Here is a 21,107-nt window from a genome sequence, read left to right on the forward strand (position 1 = left end):
ATCTCTGCACATCCAGAATATGCTCACCTCATGGACCTGAAACTTTCCATAATGCTCTCCAAGGCACATGATCTCACATGTGAGGTAAACCTAAGCTGCTCCTTAGACTACCATGAGCTGGATGACTGAGAACCTGCACAGACATCTGTGAGGTAAACATATTTTTCTGTGAGCATCATTAAGTCAATTCTAGGTTTCATGTGCTGATTTGGGTGCTTTACATTTATTCTGTTTTAGAGCAGGTGGAGAGAGGGAACATGATGGGAGCAGGTTCCACTTTGGGTGAGGAAGTGGAATAAGTGATTACCTTTTTGTCTCAGCTCGTCATCACAACTAAATTCATGTTCAAATGAAGCTTTTTACTGTGACACTGATATCTGTATTTATATCATTAAGAATCATTAAAGATAATTTAAGGTATGGTTGGCATTGTCTCCAAAAATAAGTCTTTTGATGTGATGGCTGTAAGGAGCCATAATCTTAATTAATGTTATTGATATATAAACCCTCTAGTTTCAGCAGCATTCTTCAGGTTTTTAAAAGCTTCTCTGTGGCAGTGCTGCCATTTAAAAAGTAATTAGAAAGATTCCTGACTGACCTGCTCTGTTGTGTGTAACCTAAAGGGTCTGATTCAGGTCTGTGATGTATATTGAGTCAGAAGCTAAACACACTGCTGAAACACCTGAGGGTGGTCTATGAGGAATACATCCCAGGAATCATGGAGATTGTGCTGACAGAGCTGGATAATTGAAGATGATGCAGGATGAGCGGTTCAGGAATCAGTTCTCATGATGACGATGTGCAACTGCATCTCACCATTATTCTCTACATAGTTGGTGACATTTCCCATATTTAACAGAATAGTAATTTTGATTTGCATTTTCTGTTAACAACAGTAGAGGCAACAGAAGATTCACACTGATGGATGAAGCCCATCAGTGTGAATCTTCTCTTCTGCTACAACGTCACCTGCTGTCTTCAATCCTCCATACCCGACAGTAACAGCTGACTGTTGTGTTGAGCGTCTTTGTGAGATCTGTTAAATGTAAAGTTCATAAATCCACTACACTTTTTGTCAATGTGTGTTTTTCTGTTCTCATTCCTGGAGCTACCAAAAAGCAGAGGTGGCAAAAGTGCAGACGTTCTGTATTTCAGTAGAAGTACAGGTACTCGTGTTACTCAACTAAGAGTAAAAAAGTTCAGGCTCTGAAATAAAGCTTCTGTGTAAGTTCAATAAGAAAGATCTATGGTCCCACATCTGTCCGCTCCCCGGTGCTGCCGACTGAATCTAAGCTTTATCACTTCCACTGTCAAACTGTTTGTGTCATCACTGGTCTGGTCCAATCACATTCTCCCGGCCTTCTCCCGGCCAATCACCATTCATGCTGCATACTTTAAATCTCACTGTGCATCTGTCATTCTTTCACTTGTTAACCTGCAGGAAGACAAAACTTCACTGAGCCTTCAGCAGCTTCAACATCATCAGTAAAGACAGATTTAAATATGTGTAATATCACACTGTGTCAGTTTGTTCACAGGAGTCACAACCTGCGACACTGATGCTGCATTCAAGGACCATTAAAAACATCTGAAAGGACTTAAGAACATCAAGAAAAGGTCACAGAGCGACTGCTGAATCTTCTGCTCTAAACATGAACTCTGAACTTTGTGATGCTTCAGGAGGAAAACTGCTTCAGTTATTCTCTCAGATTAGTTTCATATTTTCTGCATCAGATTTGAGTGAGATCCTGGAATGAAGACAGAAGAAAAGACTTTGTTCAAAGTTTGATTTATAGTCAAACCTTCCAGTTTATTCACACAATAAAACATCAACACAATATATGAATTCATTCATTAAAATCACAGTTTTTCCTCATTTGTTTGATGATTTTGACCAAAACAAACACAAACACACACACATGGTCTGCCATACTCATAAAGAGAAATGTCGACATTTTTCAATACAAATATTCCAGAAACATTTAGAGGATAGAGAAGTTTACATTTTCATGTGGAGAAATATTTTAGTAAATCAAAATGATGATGAGCAGTGATAGCCTCCATAAACAGTCACAGGAAAGATCTCCTTTAAAAACTCAGAAACATCAAGAGAACAACTAGAAGATGTGGAGGTACCACCCATAATGTTTGACTGACAGCTGATCTCTGTGCAGAAATGATGGAGAGAAAATAAAATGAAACTAAAATACAAATTTAAACCCACAATATGAAAGACTTCAGTCTATTTGAGCTTAATCAACTCAGCTGTGTCTCCATAATTATAGTAAAGCCAAAGTCCAGCATAGAGCGGCTGAGTGAATGTGGTCTGGACTCTGTGGAGGAGAGTCATGGTTTCAGAGACGCTGTAGAAGGACAAAATACCTGCTCTGTGATCCAGGTACACTCCTACTCTGGAGGAACGAGGACCTGAGACACGAGTTTGGATGTTGTTGTACCGAAATGTAAAACTGTTGTTGTTACAATTTAATACCCAAGATTTGTCATTATGTCCAAATTTACATTCATTACCCCATCCTTTTCTGCTGATATTCTTGTATGCGACTGCTACAGAAACTCCCCCTCTCCACTCCACCTCCCAGTAACAACGTCCAGTCAGACTCTCTCTACTCAGGACCTGCCACGATCCAGTGAATCTGTCTGGATGATCAGAATAAGACTGTCCAAATAAACTGAATGTTGCTTTTCTGTTCCCCTCTGATAATAACAGATGTGTGTTTGCTGTGTTTGGATCCAGTGTGATTTCACATGAATATTTTAAGAATCCAGCTCTGGTCTTTGGCTCTGCTTGTGGGTCTGACAGTAAAACATCCACTTCAGTGACTGTCAGTGAGATGTTTGTCCATTCCTCTCTCAGAATGTCCTGTAGTTTATCTCTGACCTCTGACACAGCTGCTGTCACATCCTCAAAGTAGCTCAGAGGACGGATATTGATGCTGGATGAGTCTGTAGACTCACTGAGTGCTGACAGTGAGGGGTAGTTGTGTAGAAACTGGATGTGATCCTCTGTGTGTGAGAGCTGCTTCAGCTCAGCATCTTTCCTCTTCAGCTCAGTGATCTCCTGCTCCAGCTTCTCCTGAAGCTCTTTGACTCGACTCACTTCAGTTTCCTGCTGGGATCTGATCTGCTGCTTCACATCAGAGCTTCTTTTCTGGATGAGATGGATCAGCTCAGTGAAGATCTTCTCACTGTGCTCCACTGTTTGATCAGCAGACTGCTTGATGGCCTCCACCTCCTGTTGAAGCAGCTTCACATCTTTCTCTCTGTCCTGGATTCTCTGCTGGATGTTTTGTCGACTCACCTCCAGCTCTCTCTGCCTCTCAGTCCTTTCTGCTGCAGCTGAGACTGTGTCGTGGCCTTTATGTTCATCCACAGAGCAGAGATAACAGATACTCTGCTGATCAGTACGGCAGAACATCTTCATCACCTCATCATGACGAGAGCAGATGTTCTCCTGGAGCTTCTTGGAGGGCTCCACCAGCTTGTGTTTCTTGAATGCAGCCACATCATAATGAGGCTGAAGATGTTTCTCACAGTAAGAGACCAAACACACCAGACAGGATTTCACAGCTTTTAGCTTCATGCCAGAGCACAGATCACAGGCCACATCTTCAGGTCCAGCATAGCAGTGATCAGCAGGAGCAGCTTGGAGTCCAGTCTTCTTCAGCTCCTCCACTAAATCTGCTAACATGGTGTTTTTCTCCAGGACAGGCCTCGCTGTGAAAGTCCTCCGGCACTGAGGGCAGCTGTAGATTTTCTTCTTTTCCTCTTCATCCCAGAAGCTTTTAATACAGTTCATGCAGTAGCTGTGTCCACAGGGAATAGCCACCGGATCCTTCAGTAGATCCAAACAGACTGAACAGCAGAATTTTGTTTGATCCATTTGATTCATGTGCTGTGCCGTTTCACCGTCTCTCAGTGACGGTCAGACAGTTTCACTTCCTCTGAACAGAAACAACCTCTGTGCTCTGAAGGGAAACAGATCTCTGCTCTTGTTCACCTCCTACAGGAAATGAGGCTCACCAGCAACTGCATTTACACCATGTTGTTTAGACCCATCCTGATACAGACACATCTGTGAAGGGAGGCACTAAAGAAATATTCTTACAGAGCGACCAAGAGCCAATCACATCAAGGTTCAAGGTTCAAGGTTCTTTATTTGTCACATGCATAGTTATACAAGTATAACACACAGTGAAATGTAGCCTGACACGCTTCTCGACATGTGCAAAAATTTGGGGGGGGGTATAGAGGAAGAACATTATATATATATATATATATAGTATATACACTGGGTGAATGTGCAGTAGTAGCAGCAAGCAGGTGAATTCTGTACATTAATATGAATAGACATCTGACTATTTTACAGGATAGACAATATAATAATATTTAAAATTAAAGGAATTTGAAATGTACATTGTGCCTTGGTTTAGAGTGTCTGGAAGAGAGTCCTGTCTCAGTCAATTATAGATGATGTGAGAGGGCGGGTGTGTGTGTTTAGGGCACGGATGGCTTGGGGATAGAAGCTCCTCTTGAGTCTCTCTGTCCTTGCCCGGAAGATGCGGAACCTTCTACCAGATTGCAGAAGTTGGAACAGTTTGTTGCCAGGATGGGACGGGTCCTTCAGTATCTGCGCTGCTCTAGTCCGGCATCTCCTGGTGTAGGTGTCCTGAAGCGGGGGGAGAGCAATCCTGCAGCAGCGTTCTGCTGTACGGATCACTCTCTGGAGAGCTTTTTGGTCCTTCACACAGCTGTTCCCAAACCACGATGTCATGTTCTGTGTGAGGATGCTCTCCACAGCGCCTGTATAGAAAATCCTGAGGATCTTTGGAGAGACCCTGAACTTCCTCAGTTGTCGTAGGTGATACAGGCGCTGCCTAGCCTTTTTGGTCTGGACCTGAATGTGGGCAGCCCATGTCAGGTCTGAGGAGATGTGGACACCAAGATACTTGAAGGACTGCACCCTCTCCACTGGAGCTCCATTGATGATGATGGGCTTGTAGTCTCTGTGCTGACCCCTTCTGAAGTCCACCACCAGCTCCTTGGTCTTGCAGACGTTCAGCTGGAGGTGGTTGTCCTGGCACCACGATGCCAGATTCTTCACTTCATCCATGTAGGCCGCCTCATCGTTGTTGGAGATGGCACCCAACACCACTGTGTCGTCAGCAAACTTCACAATGGTGTTGGAGCCATGGGTGGCCACACAGTCTGAAGTGTAGAGGGAGTAGAGCAGTGGCGAGAGGACACATCCCTGAGGTGCTCCTGTGTTGATGGTGATGCTGTTGGAGAAGCACCTGCCCACCCTCACCACCTGAGTTCTGCCAGTGAGGAAGTCCAACACCCATGCACACAGACGGCTGTTAAGTCCCAGATCCCTGAGCTTTGTGAACAGTCTGCAGGGCACTATTGTGTTAAACGCTGAACTGTAATCAACTGTAATCAACAAACAGCATTCGCATCACATGATGCAGGGTGTGGTATGTTTGGTTAGAACATGCAGTAACAAGTCTGACCCAGTTAAAGTTTAATAGTTTAACTTTACGTGGATGTTTGAAATTGAAGTTTTATAGGACTCTCTGTTTAATTGTTGTTTTGTTTGGAGCAATGGTTCTTTTTATTTAAATAATTGATGATAATTTGATGTATTTGATTATTTATTACTGGTGCAAACAATTCATTTCTTCATGGTGCGAATATATAGTAGACTCAGGAGTTTAACTCAGTTTTCTTGGCCTTTGTTTATCGTTTCATTTGAAATCTTAATGGGTAAAGATCATCATAATTACATATGAAATTATATATACAAATTATATGTTCCATTACACTTTTAACAGCACAGACTATACAGCAAACATCAGATTCATGGATGGAGCCAGAGGCTAAATGACTGTTCAGCCCTCTTTAGGAAACGATCTTCATATGACGACAAACACGACAACAATCAGCTGTCAAACTGTACAAGAAGTTCACAGTAATGTAAAAGAAGTTATATCACTTTATTTTTAAACGTACGCACTCAGGGTCAGGACTGAAGACACTGATCGAGAAAATACTCTAAATATAAATATTCACCTAAACATTCAAAATTATTCAATTGCATGAAAAGAAATATGAACTCTCTACAATACTGGCTTCTGATTGGTTTAAAAAGCAGGTGCTGAACTTCAGAAGAGCTAAAGCTGCAAAACTGTGTAAACCCAGAGTGGATGCTGCCCTCTGACCTTTCAGAAGTACGATCTTTTTATGAAGACACAGAGGCAGAGTTATTATTCATCACTTTAAAGATGATATTCGTTACATGTTCTTCACTCGTTGTCTAGTAAAGTCCAGAGAATGAGACACATGATTTCAAAACATACAGCTGCATGTTAGAGATCACAGAGTTCTTCAGTCTTATGAGAACTCATGGAGACTAAATGTCAGACACATCAACAGTAAATGTCGTTCCTCCCCCCGTCAGTTTGTGTCCTCCACACTTGTTTACACAAACATCTGAGGTTTGAACAGTGTGCAAAACCACATGTTACAAAGCTGCTGAGCTACTGAATACTGGAATATTTCATTCAATATCACCATCTGACCAAAGGACAAACACAGAGAGGATTAGAGCGCCAAACTTTGTTTCAAACTGTTTCCGATTTTAGAGGCAAAAAGCAGAATTTCTACCTGGACAAAGAAATCAAAGCAGGAGAAAAACAAGCTTTTTACATTTATTCAAAGGCATTATGTGAATGTACTCTGAGCCACAGCCTCCTAAAGTAAAGACATTTTATCATCTAAACCAGACAGAGTCATGTTTTCAGCAGTGTCTGTGTCCTCCATATAGACCATGCCATGGTCCACCTAGGGTGACCAGGTGTCTGACTTTATGTGGGACTACACAGCGCTCAGTCCTTGTTTACCTGTGCCACACACACATTGAGCCAATGTCCAGTTTTTTTTATTGACTCTAGTTTCTGTCGATCGGTAGGCCCACAAAAAACCCTGTACAGGAAGTAGATTTCATCTCTCTGATAAAAGGAGTTCTAATCCCTGATCCTATGAGTCTGAGCCAGTAGATAATATTGATATGATCATATTTATGCCTTTGTTGTTTCACAAAGGGTTAAAAACATTCACAGGTTGGACTGTGGTTCTCCTTTTAGCGTCTCTGCTGGAATTTTAACTGTGAACCTCTTAGATCCAAACTTCTGAACTGCTCATCTCACAGAGGACAAAAGGGAAGAATCCCGAATCTCTTCTTCACCTCACTTTTATACCTGCTCACCCTTTCTCCCCCCTTCCCTCAGTGGACGTCACATCTTCATACTTGGGCCAATCAGGTTGTTGACATTTGATCATCTGATGTCCACCCACACCTCATCTCTCTCTCTCTCTCTGATTTACAAGATTTAACACAAAGTTTAAACTTTAAAATCACTTCATTACATTGTCTTTGTTACTCTTAACACAGAAAATTCACATTCAAAAACTTAACACAGAATAAAACAGAGTAGCCAGTAGTGGGACATGGTTCCAGCAACTCTGATGGTGACGGCCCGTTTGAAGCTGAAGCTCCGGCACGTGTGTCAAAAAATCAACACACTGCTTCAGAAACGCTGTGCTGAGGCTTGGTTTGACTGAACAGAGTCACGTGATCAATGACGACTGAAGCTTCATTCAGCACGTCACTGCTTCAGTACCTGATTCAAAGATTTATAAGGAATTGAACCATTGGTGGGATTTGTGCCGTGTTTTGGTGGTTTTGTGTGAGCGAATCAGTGTGTGACATAATTATAGACATGGAGCCAGGAAGAGAGGACGCTCTGCCTGTTCCTCAATAAAAACCAGTTCATCAGCATTTCTGCTCTCAGGTCTAAAATGTACATAAGAAATATGATATACACATAATTATAATGATATAACTTATAGTATATTATATATAAACGTACCAGTCTGCTGGTTAATTACATAATCAGGTGGAGGCAGTGACCTCACAGCACAATACTCACAACTATTATAATATTGTGCTTTACATTGTTATATTTAGTGTATTTTTTATTACTAACAAACTACAAGAAGTCACAAGCAACAGGAGAACACACCATGGCACATGTTTACACAAGAACGTTTTATTCATCTAAATTATTTATTATTAAAATCGACATAACAGAATTTTTTTCACGTAAAACAAATACATGTTCAAAGCACCATATCAGCCCGATATCAGACACAACTGTCACGTGACATTAAATTGAAGCTGTCAGTTCATCTCTGCAGAGTGGGCAATCATAATGAAGCAGTTCATTATAAGCTGTAGATTCAAGCTGCGCTTCATAGTTTTGTCCACCAGATGTCACCAAACAGGACTGTGTTGAAAAGCTTCGAGTAATGAACCGTTTTTCAATCCAAGCTTCAGAAAGCTTCATTTGGACATCAGAGGCCGTCTGATGTTAACTGGCAGCCCTTTATAGACTGCTGCTAATTTACCCTGAAGCCAAACCACTATCTGGGGTTACATACTGAACTAAGCTACACACACATTTCACACACAATCAAGAGAAATCACAGGTAAGACAATCGTATCCAAAATTCTTGTCTGCAAGCAAAATACAAAAACATAAGAACAAGCAAAATATAAGAACGGGTAAATCTGAGGATTATAAACAAACATTCGATAAAACATAACAAACTTTTGTATGAGTTAAATATCAATATTAAAACCACCCATGTGTGTTTATATGGTTAAGTAATGAAGACGACCTTCATTATACCCTCACTCACACACACACACACACACACACACACACACACACACACACACACACACACGGTCAGATTCTTGGTGAGGTCTGTTATTAAAATCACTGTTACTCTATTTTCTGATTCATTATACTGGTTAACAAGGCAGTACTCCAGGAGGATTTCACAAAGCTTCAGTGACAGCTGAGACACTCGGAGGCTGTGACAAGGAATACAGACCATCACAGACTACAAGCCCACTCTGCAGACTGTTGTTGGTGTCATGTAATTAATGTATTCGTAGTGCTTATGTTCTTATTATATTGTTTTATGTATTTTAATAAGAGAGGCTTTTAGAAACTAAGCTCAGACGAGACAAAAACTAGGTCAGAGGGTGACAGGTTGCCCTGGCAACAGACTTTAGAAAGAGGAAGTTTAGTGCAGAGCTGCACCGGAAATCTAACACAAAAAGAAAGAGGAACTAACTGAGTGTGTGTGACGTGCTGCAGAAATATAACCATGCTGGCTGCTACTGCTTTCAGACCTGAGCGTGTGTGTTCGTGTCTCCGTCTCCGGAAATGGTAAATGGCCTGTATTTATATAGCGCTTTACTAGTCCCTAAGGACCCCAAAGCGCTTTACATATCCAGTCATCCACCCATTCACACACTGGTGATGGCATGCTACATTGTAGCGCACTGACAGAGGCGAGGCTGCCGGACACTGGCGCCACCAGGCCCTCTGACCACCACCAGTAGGCAACGGGTGAAGTGTCTTGCCCAAGGACACAACAACCGAGACTGACCAAGCCGGGGCTCGAACCGGCAACCTTCCGATTACAAGGCGAACTCCCAACTCTTGAGCCACGATCGCCCCTAAATAAAGATCATTTTTTGAGCTTTGACCACTCTGAGTACAGTCTTTTTCTGCCGCCAAAAGAATTCAAAAGAACTGAATTTAATATTGGTTTCATGTCTTTACCGGATGAGCTAAACAAATTCTTCGCTCGCTTTGAGGCACAGACCTTCACCCCCGCACAGAGGACCCCCCCAACGATCGGGTGGCGAGACTATCCCCAGACAGTGTGTGGACGTCCCTTGCTAGGATCACTCAAAGCTCCAGGTCCTGACAACATCCCGGGACGAGCACTGAAGAACTGTGCTGCAGAACTCACAGATGGCTTCACAGACATCTTTAATACATCACTGAGCCAGACTGTCGTTCCCACATGCCTCAAAGCCTCCACCATCATTCCTGTACCGAAGAAGTCATCTCCCTCCTGCTTTCATGACTACTGTCTGGTCACACTTACCTCCATCATTATGAAGCAATTTTAACCGCCCTTCACTCAGCCTTCACACATCTGGACACTAGAGACTCATATGTTAGCCTCCAGCACAAGAACACTGAGTACGGGGGCTCCGTAAGGATGTGTGTTGAGCCCCCTTCTCTTCACTCTGCTGAACCACGATTGCACACCATCACACAGCTCCAACCTTTTTATCACGTTTGCAGACGACACAACTGTGGTAGGTCCCATCAGCAACAACTATGAGCCCTACTACAGGTGTGAAGTTTACTATCTGTCCGAGTGGTGCAGTAACAACAACCTGTCCCTGAATGTGGAGAAGACTAAGGAGATCTTCATAGACTTCAAGAAAACTCAAACCCTGCACACCCCACTAACCATCAGCGGTGCTGCTGTGGAGAGGGTAAGCAGCTGCACCAAGTTCCTGGGTGTGCACATCTCAGAAGATCTCTCCTGGTCAAAAAACACAGCATCACTGGTCAGTAAAGCCCAACAGCGACTCTACTTCCTCCACAAACTGAGGAGAACAAGAGCCTCAACCCCCATTATGAGCACAGAGGCACTGTTGAGAGTATCCTCACCAGCTGCATCACTGTGTGGTATGGCTCCTGCACTGGGTCCTGCTGGAAATGCGTTTCACCTCTCATTCAAGAAGCTTCTTCAGTTCTCTGAAGAAATTCTGAACTGAAGAAGCTTCTCAGATGAGAGGTGAAACATCTTCAAGAAACTTAAAGAAGTCCAGATTCTTTCCAAGCTCCTTAGACTGTAGTTAAACTTCACACACTGGACTTGTCAGTCACACATCCTTCGCCAGTGGGCATTCCCAGAATGATCTTCCCCCTTCTGACGCTTAGAATGACCAAATATGTGCAAAATGGACAATTCAACATGCCACCATGTCAGTCTTTTATTAAATATGACATGAAACAAATGACTGAGCCATTAAATTTGTCACAAAGGTGTTCACCTAATTCCAGGCAAATGGAATAGACTTCTATGGGACCATAACTCTTTTTGCACTTTGACATTTGTTTTACTTTTCAGATCTGTAACCTATAACTTTTATACTGTATGTGTTTTGATCATAGGAGTCTACGGGGACTTACTTACTTTTAGCACGTTTAGCAGTTGATGTTGGCTTCTTTTTCAGTACTGGAGCTTCCTGCTCATTGAAGACTTTTCTAAAAGGAAATGGTTAATCCAAAATGGCGTTTTAAGGGCTTGGATTAATGTCAATTTCAGCAAATATTCTTTCTTATGTTAAAAGAACATGGATCTCTGTCAGTGATAACTTCTGACTTTATAACTCAAATTTTAAGAGAGAGCTTCACTGCTAAGCTCTCATCTGTGTGGGTGTCACGGTTCGCTTGAGGACTCACACGCAGGACTCAGAGGCACAGTCAGTATTTATTACAGTTCCACCAGGTGTATATACAAACAGTGCAGGGGATAGTGCTATATACAAAGCGGTGACAGGGAAAAGGCTCCGGGGAAATCCAGGTAGGGAAAAGACACTTGCTCCTCTCCAAACACTCACACAAAAAGGGAATCCGCTCGGGGAATGCAGAGTCGGGTCCAGGGGATCTATGTACAGAAGGAAACACACGTTAGAGGTTTTGCACAGGGAAGCAAAAGAGAACTTGCTCAGAGCCGGGCTGCACTGACGCCAGTCACACACAACGATCCAGCGATGAGTAGAAGCCACTCCCTGGCTTAAATGCTGGCTGCACTGATGAGGCCCAGGTGTTTCCTCTTCAGAGGGGCGTGGCCCGAGGGCGTGAACCCACCATGAGTTCCGCCCTGGCGAGAGAGCGAGAGAGAGAACACTACTAGTCAGCGGCCTGCTGATCCCCTGGCCGTGACAGTGGGGTTCAAATCCCTTATTCAGATTAAGATTTTATGTGACATTACATTGGCAAAAATTAAATTTACTTGAGTAATGTGAGTATTGGAGTAAGTACTTGCGTAATTTTTGAATAACTTTAATTTTGTAATGTGCATATTTTATGAATAATGATGTTTCAGTACTTTAATCTACTGAATAAGTAAGAATTAGACTTAATAATCTTTTTACTTTAAAAAGGGAAACTGTGTACAATCTTTTATTCTCCAGAATGCACATAATAAAAATGTTTTGGGGAATGTATATGCTTTTTAAAAACCAATTGCTTCTTACCTGATGCATGCTATAACTTTCAGCAAAACTGAACTAAAATTTGTTAACAAGCTTACCAAATAAGAAATGTTTTGTGAATTTTCTTTGCAGAGCGACTGGAAAGCCGGCTGTTATCAAAGCCCACGTGCCCTAAAAAGGAGGGCGCGCTGGCCAGTAATGAGTTCATCACTCAGTTTAAGATAAGAGTTGATCAGAATAGAGGCGATGATGAAAGTCTGGAGCATCAGTTGGAGGCTGCCAACCTGTCTGATGAATCGTTCGAGGCCCAGACAGAAGTCAACAGACAAATATGATCACAGACATTTTAAACACGCGAGTTGAGAGTTAAGGGGGAAAAATATTGTAATAATTGCACACTAAGATATAAAGTGATGGCAGCGAGCACAGTGTTGCAGGATTTAATTAAAAAAACATCTGACTAAGACCAACTGAAATTTAGAGTTGTGTATAATAAAGTTTATTCATGATTAATAAAACAAATCTGTAATATTTTTCTTTCTCTTTTGTCCATTTGAATCTCGCTACAGCTTAAATAAAAGAAAAGAATGTGTTTGGAATAAATTAAACTCTATTCTCTCTTTTTCTTTCTTTCTTTTTTTCTTGGTGGGTTTGCAATCAAACGCAACATTATACAATTATATAGTATAGTAAGAAATATCCTTTAACTTAATTTAGTATTTTAATTTTTGTTTTTATTGTTTCCCCTTCAGTTTGTGCTTATAACATGTTCTAATCTGACATATTATGCAGTAAATTATTTTTGCAATAACTTAACAGGCCATTGTGGGAGCCAACATTCACTTATCAAAGACATATTTGTATATTCTGTGGGCTGCTTTATGGTTGTGTCATTTAGAAACATAAGCCACAACAGACTTCCACCGGAGAGTACTTAAAAATGTATTTTTATGTAAAGATATTTTAATTAACTACTATATTAAGAGAGAACCTGTTGTTACATGGATTAATTGTACAAACTGTAGAGAAATAAGTTTAAGCGTGCAACTTTTTATTCATTTTTAACTGTGTTAATGTTTTTATGTTGATACAGCCGCCTCATATCTGTTTCCTCAGTGTTTTTTAAACCATGTACTCCATCTATGAGTAAGAACATGAATAAATTCCTTTCCAAATTTGTAGTTCTTTTTTCCAACTGTTTTGAGTATATATGTAACATTTCTTTACACACAAATGCAGGTATTCTTTTGCACCAAGACGTTAAAGAAATGCTAAGAAAAAATGAAAATACTACGTTGCAACCTGTGTCTATCTATCTATCTATCTATCTATCTATCTATCTATCTATATGTGTATTCGTACCCTTTTTTCATCATCTAGTTTCCTGTGCCAGATCTTCTACTGATCCACTGAGGCAGACATGTAAAAAACATGAACTAAAGCATATTTCTGTATATAAACAGGACTTTAAATCTTTATCAACAGCTACTTTAGAGGAAATTCTTCAATAAACTGCAACCAAAGGCTCAACTCAGAGGACAAAATCCAACCTGTTATAAATAGTGTGACAGCAAACTTTCTCTTGTGTAAAGTTACAAATAGGAGTAATTATCCACAGGAGCTTTTATACATAATGAAGTTATAATTCGTCCTGTAGAAATTGTACACTTAAGCTATATAGTTCCCGCTGTGATAACTCTGCTATGAATGCCTCTTATTAACTTTTATGCTTTTACAACCCACTATGAGCAAACACTCAGCAACAGTGGGAAGGAAGAACTCCCTTCTTGGAGGAAAAAACCTCTGGTAGAACCAGGAAATCTGTCTAAACTAGTTGGGGGTTAGAGCAACAGATGCAAGTCTTCAGATCATTTGCAGTGTGACTGTCTTTGTGCACACTTTAACCTCATTCAGTTTTCTTATTTGTCAAAATGCACCATGGGTAAAAACAAAACAAAACAAAATAGTAATGAAGGAGAATCCTCAGCAAAGATGAATTAAACAAGTTTTATTTTGATCAAATTTTACTTTAAGTAAAACACATCTTTATTTGATGACTTAATGTCATCAAATAAAGACAGTTTTGATGGAGCTCCTGACCCAGCCCAAGCTCTCTATGAAGACGAGGAAAAACTCCCCAGGGGGCCAGATCGATGGGAAGAAACCTCGGGAAAGCCCATTCAAAGAGAGATCCCCTTTCCTGGGATGGCTGGGGGGGTTACAGGAACTCCAAAAAAGCCAAATTTTTATTTATTTATTTTTTAAGATTGACCCATTCTATCTATTCCTGTCCAACAGAAAAAAGAAAGGAAGTTACTACAACGTATCATACTTATATGATGAGGTGTGAATTGTGTGTTTGTGTGTGTTATCTTAGCCAGGGGTGAAGCTGGAGCTCCTCCAGTGTTGGGCGCTTCTCCGGGACTAAAGCTAAACATGCGTCCAAGAAATCCCGGCATTCTTGAAAGAAAGAAAAGATCAAAAAGATGAAGATGATAGTTCTAGTGATCCAAGGCATCAGTGAATCTGGAAGTGTGAAGTTTTCTTACCTGTGGACAGACGCTTTTTGATGCTCAGTTTCTTTGTGAGGAACCTCGCAGTACTAAAGTATCGTGCATGAAGCGCTTCATACAACACCACTCCCATTTGCCACACCGTGGTGGGTCCACACCTGTAGCAGTTCCTAATGTACCACTCGGGAGGGATGTGAAGAGGAGTGCCTAACAAACAGACACAATTGCAATTTCTTCTAAAACAAAAGACACAAATTGTTACATCTGTGAAAAGCAGGAGCAGAATATGTTACCATAGAAGACGCGATACAGAGATCGCTGCTTAACAAAGCAGCTCAGTCCAAAGTCAATGATGCGAACTCGAGGCACATCTGAGCCGGTCTCAATCAGAATGTTTGGTCCCTTGATGTCCCGATGAAAGATGTGTTTATCCTCAAGTTCCTTTACAGCATCAACTAGTTGCTTCAGAATGACCTGGAAAAGATGAAAAACACAATAATGAGTTAATGCTTTTCTGCCTTGATTGAATGCTGTACAGTCTAAGGTTCTTCCAGTCAACCTACCTTGGCCTTGTCCTCTGTCAAAGTTCTTCCATGTTCTGCTTTGTATTTTTGCAGGTCCACAGCAGGGACAGGTCTCTCCAGCACCAGGATCAGCTCTTTGCCAAGGTCGAACCACTCCAGCAAGGACACAGGTGCAGATATTCCCACTGACCCTTCTGCTTCACCTGCAAGTTTAACCATAATGGCCACTTCCACTGAGAGCTTCTTCCCGCTTTCATCCTGAAATGTTACAACAAAGTGGATGATGAGGAACGCCGCATTCAATCCAGTAATGTAAAACTGATTCAAGTGTTGGACGCTTACCGCCACTTTGCAGTAGACTTTATTTTTGGGAATGTGTTTGATGGCAACCTAGAAGACACAGAGCACTGGTGAGCATTTCCTCAGTATGACATAATGAAAGGTGGAAACACAGCAGACGTCTCAGTTTACGATATTATCCATTATCTGCGTTACTGCCTGTCTTACTACCATCATCTGAACACTTACTGGAAAACGATCTTCTATCCGGTAGCCAGCAAACACTGCTCCGCAGCCTCCTTCTCCGAGCTGGTGCTCCTCCACATATCTGGCTTGGAATTCACCTGAACAGACAAAACAACAAATCTTGTTTTATTACAGCTGTGACACAAATTACTCTCCTCTGTAGCCTAAATGTTCCTTTTGCCCTTCCCCTGAATATAAAACCCAAGCTGCTTGCTACTTACGTTTTTGGTCTGCCACTGATTTTTTGTCCTGGTCCACATTCCTTTTTTTTTTCTTGGGTGGCTCTCTGTTGTCTCCCGTGGCCTTTCTTTTGCCATTTTTTGCACACACCTGTTTGTTGTTCAAGTCTGGAGATGTGGAAAACACCAAAAGCACATCAGCTCACTGGATGATAGACACAAACACTAAACACTAATATCTTAAACCTAGCAACCACACTTAATCTACCCCCTTATTCAACTAATTAGCCTACCTTTACCAGAGTCCAACAAGGAGGATGCTTGCTCCTTGTCACCGCTCATATGGTCGAGAAGTTTAGCCTTCTTTGCTTTCTTTGTTGTGCCCTCTTCATCTTGCACAACCTTGCGCTTCACTCCTTTGACCACATCTGAGCTGGTGGAAGGACCAGCCTGCTCAGCGACCCTCCTCCTTTTTATTGGGGTCTTCTTTTCAGGACTGGCCTTTCTTTTAGCAGTCCTGCTCTTACAATCTATAAACGACAACAACACAGTGGTGAAAAAGAGTCCCCGACATCAGGACTGGAAGCAGTTTGGCAAAGAATTTGAAATTGCTTTTGCTTAAATTATCACAAGTTTATTCTTGGGATAAAAAAACTGACCAGTGCGAATTGATACTAGGTTTACTAAGTCTTAGATCTTGATGACACTTGTTGCTCTGTTTTCACTGCTCAGTCCAAGAATAAACCTGTCACATTATTTTACCAAAAGACAAAGTGCCCCAGTAACCTTTCTTTGATTAGACATCTTGTATTAAAGCTATTTTCAATCAAACATATGATTCAATTGCTCTAAAAACGATTCACACAGTGTCAACGTTTCTAGGATTTGGATTTTACCAGGATTTGATTTTATTATTTTACTTACCTTGATCTCCTGGATCTTTCTTATCTGCCTCAGTCGTAACTTTTCTTGTTTCCTTTTTCATTTTAATTTTTTGAGAACTTTTAAAATAGAAAATGTCACCTTAATGAGTGAATAGTCCTTCAAATGTCTGGATGCTTGACTTTTCTAACTAAGCTGTATAAGTCAGTTCTGTAAGTGAGCTTTAAAAGTAAACTCCGGAGACTATGGCAACACAACATAAGAAGCTTGCCTTTTAGTGACATCACTGACTGCCAGTAAAAGTGTTCCAAGTAGTTTAAAGAAAAACACTCTGGCAGACAAAGCCATAATATTTCATATAATTCAGTAATTTCACATTAAACTTTCTTTCATTATCCTTTCATTATTTGTTTAAAGACTTGATGTGTGGATGCTACTATGAAGACTTCTAGTTGAGCAAACACTAATAAACACTGACTAGTTTATCTCAGATAAAATATAACTGACTGCAGCCTTTATTCCATGTGTTTTGTCTGTGAATGCCCCCATGTACACATGTAACCTCCACCCACTGCAACACCAATAATGTCCCGGGGCAAAGCGGGGTTTGGTGAACCAGGAGCTGTGCGCAGCCCGTGTCCACCAAAGCCTGGTGTATACCCCCTTGACACCTTATTAGAATGCTGTACCTCCATGACTGCCTGGCATGCTCTGCTCCTTCTGCCCTGGCAATCAGATGATCCTCAGCCAGGGTGGCTTGCTGGTCAATGGCAGGGAACCCCTCGGGTGGGCCACTTTGTCCAGCAAACCAATGACTGTAGAAAACATGGATGATCTAACAGTTCTCCAAAAGTACATAAAGTACTTACCTAAAAAGCAGTTAATGTCATGTTGCATTTATTTATTGTTATTACATTGTTTTACAGCAGCTAATTAAAAACCATCATCTTAACTACATGTTTTGTTTTTTTGTTCTTTGTTGTTGTTGTTTTGCAGTTGTCCTGTAGGTGATGGTGTAGCACAGAGACTGAACTAGTGGCTAGCTAACATAAGAAGGATGTACTTGAAACTTGCATCTCATCTTTGCAGCGTTCACTTTGAAGAGAATGTCTTTACCAAGGACTCACAGGTTAAGTAACTTTACAATTGTCATATTACAATATATAATTTTAGAGCATGATTACAGCTCTGCCATCTTGATTGAAAATTAAATACATCTGGAATACGAACAGCTGATCGGATCGGCAAAGCGTGTTTCTGGAATATTATGTTTTTGTTACTGCAAGCGCTTTTTATGCAATTTTTGCAAAGCTATATGCGGAAGGAAACTGTGACCTAGGACAAGCTGATGGCATAAGATGTAAGTACAACTCCTCTGGATTCATATGCAAAAAAATTATTGCGCTAGCTTACGCGGTTCCCGGTTCTACAGGGATTTAAAAATAGTTACGCAAAACAGAGCGTGCCCGCTCCGACCGGCTTTAAAGAGTTAAACATGTAACAATCGAATTGCATCTTTCCATTGCCAGCCATCTCATTTTGTACAAATCCAGTCAACTCTTCCAAGTTTGTGTATTTTTTAAACCCTTACAAGAATTGAAATGTGTCCCAAATATCTGTATCCCATCAGAGGCAAGTTTCTTAAAGGAGAGGTAGTAGCTGCTCCACCATAGGACCAGTAGGACCTCCAGCACACAATGAACACTTAATTAACGTTAACACATTTATTAAAACACAATTTTAAACAATAACCCTTTTCTTTTAGTGTGTTTCAATTTGTTCCTACCGCTCCATTGGAACAGTGTACTATCCAGTAACAGCATCCAGCTGGCAGAAGCATACACCTGCAGCAAGGAGAATCTACCAGGCAGGATAGCGCAGCGGAGTCATCAGATGAGGATGATCATGAAGTGGTTCATCCAGCAGGAACAGGATACCAAAAGGGGAGGGAAAAAACACAGAAAGCATAGTCATGACTAACTCAGTGTCACTAACAGCTCATCTAGCAGTCTTAACATCATAAAGGTACAGGCTGGTCCATATAAAAAATATTAACAGAAAAAATAAATGCTGTTAACCAAATTTTCTTAGGCAAAAGCACATAATCTTGATATTTGACCTTGTATCAGCCGCCATATTGGAAAGGTAGCCAGGTTTCCTTAGCTGCTAGCTTGCTAACAGTCTGCTATCCAGCCCGGTAATAACTTCATTCACGTATTTTACAACATTTAGCTTTCTTCCTTAACAAAAACATCGCAGTTGTGGATTTGAATCTCGCTGCAACATAATAAGACCCAGAACATTCAATTTGAACATGTGCTGCAAGCTAACTCCCCAGAGGAGTTCATGCAATGGCCAATGCCTGTCGGATTCGGCTCATGACTTCTCTGTCTAACAACACATTAAAACATCAGTTTCAAGTACAAATGTTTCATAAACTTATCTACAGCGGCTCATATTAAATGTACCCAAGTTTCCAGCTGGCAGTGGGCACAAGAACAACACTCCTCATCAGATCAAGGGAGGAAAAGAAAATTCTAGAGCTGGGCTGGGTGGCTGCTATGTAGGGTTGCCAACTCCCTGAAAAATAAATAAGAGACACCTCGTGGCCAGGGCCGGGCAACCCAGTTCACCCTTCCCAGTGTGGTGAATTTTGTAGCTCTTTTTTTGTGTGTGAAATTATTTTTTAACCATTTGACTTGAATTTGATTTAAGCAGATGCATATTCTTTGTGATATGACCATATGGGAAACAAATGATCATTTAGCCATTTATTTTTAGCTCAAAATGACAACATTAACACAGTAAAACAGGTCTCTTTCTTAAACAGAAGCCTGTCATGCTTAACTTTTGAGAATATAAGTAAATCTTTCTTTAAAAGAACTCTGTCCTGCTTAACTTAAAATTATATAAATTAATAGAAAACAATAGAACGAAAAATATTCTTGTAACAGTGCACATATAGTGCATTTAGTACAATTGGCTTCAGTTGAGGTATTATTTCAGCTTTTCTAATGCTAATCAGCTGCTCCTGTTTGTAAACCCACTTGATCCCATGATTACACATCATAACTCATCATCATCATTAATCTATGTATTACTTTTATGTATTAGTCATCTATTTGTTGTAATCATCTATCCTTGCAGTTGTTTATTACACAAAATAAATTATATTATCACACTTCTGGCCACATAGCGCTGATATTCACTGCACATGCCCATATTAACCTTAACCAGAGGGTTTGAAAAAACAAACAAACCAGTGTTTACATACCATATCTGCTTCTGCCGTGGCCTGGTGGACAAAAAATTGGTTAAGGGTTCCCCGAGCTTTCACGCCCCTAATGTTCTTCATGTGCCCACCACTAGAAGCATGCCTATGGAAAAAGTGCGCCGGCACACCACAGTGCAGTGTGCTTTATAGGTGTTATCGTGCATTTTCCCAGCCAGGTGTTTTCCTTTTCCCATTCCTCCCTGTACTTTTGCAGCCTTTTTTTTCTTTGTCTGAACAAACAAACATTGCTGCGCTAATGCTGGGCTTACACTGTGCGATTTTTGGCCCAGTTTGAGCCGATTTTTGAGTCGTGCGACCGATTTGGTGATCGGCCCGATTTGGGCCTTCATCGTGCATCGTGTAGTATACGTGGGGTAACGAGAAGCGATTAACACCTCACGACCAGCTCCCGATATCAATCGCTCGTGAGCCGCTAACACTGCTCACGCGCAAACACGTAAACGTCGGTGAAAAAGATGGAGCAGCACGGCTGTGCAGCGTGTGAACTGGACACAAGCGATGGAGGCACAACTTGTAGAACTTTGGAAAGCTCATCCGAGCCTTTTCGATGTGGCATCACAAAATTATCACGACCACAACAACCGTGAATATAGTTGGATTTACATGCTGCTCAATCACAGCTGCCTGATCATGTTTTTCATTAGCAATTTAGCAAAGTTGATGTTGGTGGTGTGCGTGTCTGTGTGAGTGAAAGACAGAGAGCGAGCGAGCGACAGATTTTCTGTTATAACCTTCATTTTATGGACGCACAGTGTGAGCGCTCAGGTCGCATCAGAGCATCGGGCGGTATAGTGTGAGACCTGCATCGTGACCTACCAACTTCTAACCCCTGCGCGTCAATCGTGCAGTTTGAGCAGGAGCTGAATAACGTGACTGAAAAAATCGCACAGTGTCTGCCCAGCTTTACTGCCCAGGTGTACTGTCGTCCGAGACTTGCACCGCAGTGTCGGCGTTTGTTCCCCTGTTGGCCATGCTTGTTGTTGTGGTCATCTGTTGTCTTCCGGTATT

At 41.3% G+C, this 21,107-nt stretch overlaps 2 protein-coding genes across 10 annotated transcripts; both read right to left on the reverse strand.

Annotated features, from left to right (window-relative positions):
* Positions 1-1,773: 1,773 nt before the first annotated feature.
* LOC113011190 (tripartite motif-containing protein 16-like) lies at positions 1,774-4,131 on the reverse strand. Its single transcript, XM_026150619.2, has one exon. It carries the CDS (start codon positions 3,908-3,910, stop codon positions 2,243-2,245), a length of 1,668 nt encoding a protein of 555 aa, XP_026006404.2. The 5' UTR covers positions 3,911-4,131; the 3' UTR covers positions 1,774-2,242.
* Positions 4,132-11,435: 7,304 nt separating this feature from the next.
* On the reverse strand, positions 11,436-21,107 carry LOC113025447 (serine/threonine-protein kinase pim-2-like). 9 transcript variants are annotated; one of them, XM_080292975.1, is made up of 12 exons: positions 20,079-21,107; positions 18,591-18,664; positions 18,396-18,489; positions 17,494-17,619; positions 16,216-16,452; positions 15,965-16,090; positions 15,747-15,841; positions 15,561-15,608; positions 15,258-15,476; positions 14,988-15,168; positions 14,731-14,901; positions 11,436-14,641 (listed from the first exon to the last, which is right to left on the reverse strand). In XM_080292975.1, the coding sequence occupies exons 4-12, from the start codon at positions 17,510-17,512 to the stop codon at positions 14,550-14,552; spliced, it is 1,188 nt and encodes a 395-aa protein (XP_080149101.1). In that variant the 5' UTR covers positions 17,513-17,619; positions 18,396-18,489; positions 18,591-18,664; positions 20,079-21,107; the 3' UTR covers positions 11,436-14,549. The 9 variants fall into 9 exon arrangements, 8 of the variants coding, with proteins under 8 accessions (XP_080149101.1, XP_080149099.1, XP_080149098.1 ...); XM_080292973.1 differs by having other exon boundaries at positions 17,494-17,673; XM_080292972.1 differs by lacking the exon at positions 18,396-18,489 and having other exon boundaries at positions 20,079-20,099; positions 20,916-21,099.

This window comes from Astatotilapia calliptera, chromosome 18 (genome assembly GCF_964374335.1).
Source record: "Astatotilapia calliptera chromosome 18, fAstCal68.1, whole genome shotgun sequence".
Taxonomy (NCBI): domain Eukaryota; kingdom Metazoa; phylum Chordata; class Actinopteri; order Cichliformes; family Cichlidae; genus Astatotilapia; species Astatotilapia calliptera.